The sequence below is a fragment of the Erythranthe guttata genome, chromosome 6 (genome assembly GCF_056151865.1).
Source record: "Erythranthe guttata isolate IM_541 chromosome 6, IM_541, whole genome shotgun sequence".
NCBI lineage: Eukaryota > Viridiplantae > Streptophyta > Magnoliopsida > Lamiales > Phrymaceae > Erythranthe > Erythranthe guttata.
The window spans coordinates 12282719-12290968 of NC_142538.1; the positions used below are offsets into that span (position 1 = coordinate 12282719).

An 8250-nucleotide genomic window follows, 5' to 3' on the forward strand; every position below is an offset into this window, starting at 1 on the left:
TTAGCTTTCCGAATCATTTTGAATCAGCTTAAATGGACTTTAGATGCGAGAGTTATAACTCGAATGGTAAACTCTGCCAGAATAGGCGAGAATCTCGGATGCATGGAATTCGACTTGTCCAACGAATTCTTCTCTTTCTTTTCTTCCAATTCCAAACCATCAACTCTTCAAAGGTCTGATTCAAACCTTTATGCTTTAATCCCAACACGAACGGCTCCATTAATCTCACTCGCTTTCTCTTCTTCCAATTCTTCGTCTTGGAGCTTGTGCGGATCGTATCAAAGCCCGTTTCAACTTAATTACCCAACGAATCAAGATTGACGTCTAGCAGCTACGCGTCATGATTCCCATTCCCTAGATACAAATAAAGTGTCTGCAAGAACCGAGTGATATAGCTAACGTACAGTACGATCCCTTCGATTCATATGTCCCGATTGAACTAGAGGCATTGGTTTATCGAGACCTCCTTTGTAGTTCAATAACTGTGCGATCGTTCTAAGTGTAGTAATTGGTACGTGTATGACTTAGAGAATCGAATTCCCTAATCATCACTTAGTCACTCTGGCCAGAGACTTAAAGATTACAAACTATGAACACACAAGACATCCAAGACTATTCTAGCGATCGAATCCCCGACTGCAATGCACATATCTTCCACTAGGTTTCGGACTGCACGAACACTAACCCTTGGGGCGGTCCTCGGTGGAATTCAGGGACAGGTCACGATGCAGCTAGTCCTCTAGTCATGTCACGGTGATGTCTAGGTCGTAAGGACTAAAGGTGTATAACTATATCATAGAGATCTCTACTCGATTTTTGAGAACCACTTGGATATTTCTAGGATGAGGGAGTTCAGTGAACTTGTCAACTTACGAGCACCCACTTATGCATACCGATATCATAATACCGTTTACTGATAAGACGCAATACACATACACTAAGTGCTAGTCTCTTAATAGAAAATGTCGATATCCTCATTGGCGGCGTAACCCTTCGACTAGGAACACGATTTAACAATTATAATACTTAAGTAAATATCTCACAATCCTAAAAGATCAATTATAAGTAATTGTAATAACTGTAAGGACTATATCTATGTATGTACAATGGACAAAGATATAGAATGCCAAGGTGTTTTATCATTAATACGAAAAAATATTATTTATTATAAGAATAAATGAAAAGACCACAGCCATAAGTTGACTTGTTGGTCACTTACTCCAACAAACCTAAGGCATGCAAACTAAAGCAAATAAACACAAAAACATGTTTTTCCACCCGCAAATTTCAAATTTTCGTTGCTCTCAACGAAATTAGAACAAATTTTAAGGATAAAAAACACCTGAGTAGTCGTTGTCGATGTGATCGGGGTGCTTCTGTCTATCTCTCTCATGCTCCTCGTCGTCGGAAAGTTCGGATACTGATCGGTGCCGGAATAGGACTCGGCTCCTCACAATCAGTGGTCCCACATCCCAAGTGCCTTACTATTGCTTGAAGCATCTTCCCTTACCACTTTCGTAGCGCCTTGACTGTGTTGACTTTGTGCATAATGGTTGCCAACCGGTTCCTCGTTATTGTCATCTCTCGCTCCATCCTTTTTTGGAATTTTCTTGCTCATTCCTCTCCACCTCATTTTCTACTTTATGACTCATATATTTATAATTTTTATCGCTGGAGATAAACTTTTGTCGTCGGAATTCCATTTCGAATACCGGAATTTTGACCTTAAACTGAATATTAATATAGCTAACAGATGAATGAGTTATAGTTGACTATCGAATTTTTATAGTTGACAATAAAAAAAATTATTGTTGACTACGAAAAAATTATAGTTGACTAATCAATTTTTATAGTTGACTCTGGGAACAGAATAGTGGACTACCAAATTTTTACAGTTGCCATCGGGAATTTGTGGGTGTTTCTGCGAATTTGGGAATTAGGTTGCATTACTACATAAATATACAAACCGAATTATATGTTGTAGGAAACTTGGATTCCATAGCAACATACTTCTGTTCCATTTGTTTCATTTCACCATATTTTCGTTCGTGCTTCTCCACGATTCGCACAAATGTGATTTGTTTTGAACAAATGCAGCTAGTTAGGCTTCCAACGAAGGTCGTAGATAATTGGGAGATTTTTTTAGTGAAATTGTTTGAACAAATCCTGCATAATCGCAGTAGTTTAGGTGATGATTTATTTTTATATGAATGTCCGTAATTTTGGTAATATGCTGGGGGTTCATTTCTAACAAAAAATGTGAGGGTAGTCTGGCTAATGCACTAATTGAGGGGTTTGACTTATTAAAAATAATAAAGGGTGGTTAGTACTAATTTTTTTTAATGAGGGGCTATGTTTCATAAACCCTTATTTTTATACTCTTTCGCCAACTCTATTATTCATTCATTGCTTTGAATAGTGTTAAAAAATTATAAAATTAAATTACTGTGCCTGTAATATCTTGTTGATGTATTGTTCAAAAAAAAAAAACAAGATACTTGGCCAAAAGAGTTTACATGAAAATTAAAACCGTAAGTAGCATAATAAAAAATGTTATAAGTGAATCCATAAAATATGATACATGAATTAGAAATCTTTCTTATACATGCAGCATATTGCAAACTAAGCTAAGAGGTTTCTTGACTTAGAAATATGAAGTTGTGAGGAAGAACTTATACTACAACCATAAATAAGAATAAACAGTCACATATAGTTATAGCAAAATCCACAATTCTTGAATCATCAGGGAAAAGCAAAAGCTCTTTTCCTTTTGGAGTTGCTGTTTTTGAGTTGCTTAATTATGTAGTGAATGACCTCCTTCAGACTAGCTTTTCTATTCTCCTTATTGTTCCAAAGTTCGGGAATATTACAATATCTCCGACTCGGATTGTACTCATTCATCTCCAACACTGCATTCACCACCGACTCGTACACTTTCTCACTCCCTTCCTTTCTCAACTCTTTCAGTTTTGCATCATTTTCGTCTATGGCCTCCTGTTTTTTGTGTCGTATTATATATATATATATATATATATATATATATATATATATATATATATATATATATATATATATATATATTCGTGTAAGTTTCGTGTAAAATAATTTATATAAGAAACTTTTATTAAATAATTACCTGCAATGTCCCGTCGTGCTTAATAAATCTCTTGAAAGGACGCCATTGTGGATTCTTCACATTTTCCTCCCACATCAAAAACAGCTTTTGAGACTCGTTTCTCCAATCTTTTTTACTATTAGAGTATTTCTTGAAGCACATATCTTCGAAAGGCTTTCGACTAATCTCACCCATCATTTTTATGCTAAACAACGACCGATAGTTCAACATAGTTCCAAGCTCCTGGTCATATTAATTAGGCAATTGCAATAAAATTACACAATCATATATAACGTAGTTGATTAAAACTCAAATATTTTTGCATAAAGAAACTGAAATAATATATTATGGCATGCATACTCTTATTGCTTCTTTACGAGCATCCTGCAGTTCATCGTTGCGGGTTCGTTCTTTCACCACTAGGGTTTGTTTCTCGGCTTTCAGAATTTCAATTTCGGCTTCGAGATCTCTTACTTTGGCCTTCAACTGCATTAATTAGTATTATATGTTTACTACTCTTTAAAAGGGAATATACTTTTTACTTAACAGCATAGCATAAGAAATTCATGATGTACTTTGAAAAGAAAACTAGTTCAAAAACAGAGGTTAATAAGACAAAGATCAATAATTGTGACAACCTGGTATTCGGTTGTCTTTAGCTTTTCCTTTTCCAACCTGCTTGTCTGAATATATTCAAGTGCTGTTCAATTTTATGAAATAATTATCAGTAAAGAAATTAAACAAAAATCCCTTAATATGAAAAGATCAAAATTAGGAGAATGTTCAATTAATAATAATTTTACCTGCTTCAAGCAAATTGTCCTTGTGTTCAATTTTCCGCGAGGCTTCCTCCATAACTGCATTTGTTTGACGGAGAGTATTTGCTATAAACGAAGCTTCGTTTGGTGGATTATCTGGCACTTTGTGACGATTCGAGCTTGCCATCTCCGAAATATGGACTTCCTACAATTCAAATGTGTCCAATTTATCACCCAACAAAACATTAATGGATACAAGAACATATATAACAAAGTTGACTATGAAAAAACTTTAAATGAAAAAAAGAAAGGATATATATGTACATATAATAAGTTCCTGAAAAATGCTGAAATTGGATGTGATTTTCATACCTGTGTGTGAGAGTGAATGTTTCTCGAGAGAGACAATGAAATGTGAGAGTAACTCAAGAATAATATTTGCTAATGATCATGGCTCATTTTATATGCCTCCTCAGTACGGGTAATGATACAACTTCTAGTACATTCTCTATAACTTGTTCAATTTCATCAAATAATGGTCATACTATAGAATTAGAGTAAACTGCAAAAAACACCCCTGTGTAATCTCTAAATAGCCAAAATCCCCCATGATAAATACCCTAACAAAAATCCCCCTTTGAAATTATTTATATAGCACACTCGGCCCCATTATTCATTTTAGTGTTGACTTGATATAAAAAGACACAAATACCACCGGGTTTTGTAATTAATCAATTCTTATATTGTATAAATATTTTAATTATTTTATTTTCGTTATATCTTAATTAGAAAATACAACGAGCCTTTTATTTCTACTTTTATTATCATATGATTTTTGTGTATATTTTAAATTATGTCTACATCAAAAGAAAACTTAAATTCCATTATTATGTATTTCTTTATTTTGTATGTAAAAAAACATATACTTAATTTCATTACCAAATTTTTAATAATTTTACAATATTATTGTTTATTAATTTTCTAATAATGTTGTAATTTATAAACAATCAAATTAAAAATAAAATATATATACATATAATATATATAGATATAAATACATTTTGATAATATCGTCATTTCACGTCCACAAATCAGGTATCAGCCGCACATTCAGCGAGTGAGCTACACGAAAGTCAACCATGGGGTTTTTTTTGCTATTTAGAAATTACGTAAGGGTACTTTTTGCAATTTACTCTATATAATTATTAGGCAATATAATATATATATATATATATATATATATATATATATATATATATATATATATATATATATATATATATATATATATATATATATATATATATATATATATATATATACTTTTATTAGTGCTAATTATTATTATTATTAGACATTTCAAATGGAAAAGAACGGCCTATCATTCAAATGAGGATATTCGAACCATGACTACAACATCCTATACCGTTATTGTTACTAGCAATTATCCCCGTCCAATACACAAAGTAGCATTGAAAAAATGAAGAAAATTTAAACATATGATAATTAAATTGTATTAAAAATTAATTTCGGTGTGTATAAAATAGAGAGAAAGAGTTCCAAAAAACAAAAAACACTATCCGAAGGGATTAATATTTTGCCAGCTGATTTGCAAATTTCATTTGCTATGGATAGAGAAAAAAAGTTGACAAATTGGAGATGAAAAAATAATAATTAGTTTTAAGAGTTAGAAATATGCCGATTTATTAGGATATCTTAGCGTTTCTTACTTTTATGGCTTAATCCCATTTTGCACTCTAGAAAAAAGTTTATAGCACTTTGCACCCTTAAAACATAATGAATCATGCATGATGTACCCCAATGATTTTTGGAGCTAAACTGTTGTTTGTAAATTCGAAAACATTGATCGAGCATTGATTATTGATAAATATGTATGAATGAACATTAATCTATGCTTATTTCTTGTTGGGTTGCAATGCTTTGGCCGATTTTGGAAAAAAAAATGAGATTGAAATTGGTTTTTTGTTGATTTCCCAAATCGGTTTACCTAGACCGATTTTGTACATGAAAATCGGCGTCATAATGCCGATTTTTTTAACCAAATCGGCGAAACAACGTCGACTTTACAAGTCAAAATCGGCGTTCTAATGTCGATTATTGAGTACAAAATCGGTTTTCGGATACCGATATTTTTCGGATTTTTCCTTTTTTTTTTTTTTTTTAATAATACATTATATATTTGGTTAATTGATATTTTTTAAATATTTTGCAGTGGAACCTCAACCTCCTCGTGTACCCCCGACCGTCTCAAACCGTAATCGAAAGGAAAATGCTCAAAAGAGAAAGGTGGAAAAGCCAAAAAAAAGGCGTGCCCCTTTTAATCCTCCTGGTCGACGCACTCGGATTAATGAAGGTCCTTCTTCAGTACCGATATTTCACGGTTTTTCGCTTTTTGAATTTTTTTGTTCCAACTCGTAATACACACTATCCTTAGGTGTTTGGATCTTATAATACAACTCTAGAGATATTAAGCATAAATATATAAGTTACGAGCAATCGTAAGTAATGCATAATAATAATAAAGGCTACCAACAATCTTAAAATATTGTACATTAATTACATTGTTTCACGAAAAATCTTTTACCGTCTCGTCTTGACTTACATATGTTAAATCTATGAAGGCTTCTTGCAAGGCTACTTCTTGACCAACTAACTTCCTAAACATTATAATCCTTGATTTCATACCGGAAGTCTTCCAACCATCCACTTTTTCATCATGGTACCGTCGCCAATAATCCGCCATAGGAGGTATAGGACAATTCATTTTAACTTCCACCCAACATTATAGGTATCCTTTCCTCATTTTGTCCATTTAATCTAAATGTGCAATTACATTTTTTAGAACTTGTCCTCTTTCCCTCTCCTTGGTCATCCTCACCGGCTTTCTTCTTCCCACGATACTCACCCGCACGCTCAATGCGAGTACAACATACGGTCTTCTACGCCCTTTCAATCCTGTATTTGAAACTAAAATGTTTATCACCATTCCGTGGCGTCCACCAACTCCTTTAACCCAATCGAGTAGAGCTTCCCGTGTCTCAAATATTTGTTCGTTAGATAATTCATTTGAATAATCCTCCATCAATCCCCTAGGTTGCTGGACGAAAGTATGGGGAAATGGTCTTAAAAAAACACAAATAATAAAATTGGTACTTAAAAACCGTTTTTTGTAGTACAAGTCGACATGACAATACCGATAATACAAAAAAAAATTGGTGTTGTCATGCCGATTTGTACTACAAAAATTGGTTTTTACGTACCGATTTGTATTAAATAATCGGAATGTGGTTACCGACTTTAGTAACAAAAATCGGCATTTGCAGACCGATTTTTGGTATCGTCGATTTTTTTCCCGATAAAAAAAAACGACCCAAAATAAAAAATAAACGGTTAAAACATACTTCTTTGTGTTCTCAACCCTCGTAAACCACCATATCATTGGTTTCTGGTTCCATCGTGAATGTTTGGTATGTATTTGATAATTTTGGTGTGTAGGGTTTCTTGGTGAGTTTGTGAAGAAGAAGGAGAAGAATGAGATTTTTAAGTCGTGAAATATGGAAGAGGGGTTTCTGGATTTATGTATTTTAGTTGGTCTTGCACAAAGGAAATGATTTTTTTTACTTTTTATTGTTTTGTGTTTTTTATTTGGTTTTAAATTTCATTAAGGGTTAATTAATATTTTTATGTTGGAGGTCTTGAACTAATAAAAAAATGGGCTTGCATATAACCGCCGCCTATAATATACACTTTTACTGCTAATTATAATTAGACATTTCAAATGGAAAAGAACGGCTATCATTCAAATGAGGATATTCGAACCATGACTACAACATCCTATACCGTTATTGTTACTAGCAATTATCCCCGTCCAATACACAAAATAGCATTGAAAAAATGAAGAAAATTTAAACATATGATAATTAAATTGTATTAACAATTAATTTCGGTGTGTATAAAATAGAGAGAAAGAGTTCCAAAAAATAAAAAACACTATCCGAACGGATTAATGTTTTGCCAGCGGATTTGCAAATTTCATTTGCTATGGATAGAGAAAAAAAGCTGACAAATTGGAGATGAAAAAATAATAATTAGTTTTAAGAGTTAGAAATATGCGATTTATTAGGATATCTTAGCGTTTCTTACTTTTATGGCTTAATTCCACTTTGCACCCTAGAAAAAAGTTTATAGCACTTTGCACCCTAGAAAAAAGTTTATAGCACTTTGCACCCTCAAAACATAATGAATATGCACCCCAATGAATTTTTAGAGCTAATGTAGGTAATTTAATATTTTTAGTGGTATTTTTAAGGATGCAAAATGTCAAATCATTTTTTTCTTATTCATCAATCCTTTCGA

At 32.7% G+C, this 8250-nt stretch overlaps 1 protein-coding gene across 1 annotated transcript; it reads right to left on the reverse strand.

The window, feature by feature from the left end:
- Window positions 1–2558: 2558 nt before the first annotated feature.
- Window positions 2559–4425, reverse strand: LOC148770170 (factor of DNA methylation 2-like). The gene is made up of 5 exons (XM_088818924.1): window positions 3919–4425; window positions 3754–3815; window positions 3476–3601; window positions 3137–3358; window positions 2559–2994 (listed from the first exon to the last, which is right to left on the reverse strand). The coding sequence occupies exons 1-5, from the start codon at window positions 4058–4060 to the stop codon at window positions 2743–2745; spliced, it is 804 nt and encodes a 267-aa protein (XP_088675050.1). The 5' UTR covers window positions 4061–4425; the 3' UTR covers window positions 2559–2742.
- Between the last annotated feature and the right edge of the window lie 3825 nt (window positions 4426–8250).

What these genes read in the sequence shown, in the direction of transcription:
- LOC148770170 (XM_088818924.1), bottom strand. Translation starts at nt 4,060, where the DNA reads ATGGCAAGCTCGAATCGTCACAAAGTGCCAGATAATCCACCAAACGAA. An exon ending in GGACAATTTGCTTGAAGCAG is followed by an intron (nt 3,816 to 3,918) that starts GTAAAATTATTA and finishes AAAATTGAACAG; the next exon opens with CACTTGAATATATTCAGACA. An exon ending in AGCACGACGGGACATTGCAG is followed by an intron (nt 2,995 to 3,136) that starts GTAATTATTTAA and finishes CACAAAAAACAG; the next exon opens with GAGGCCATAGACGAAAATGA.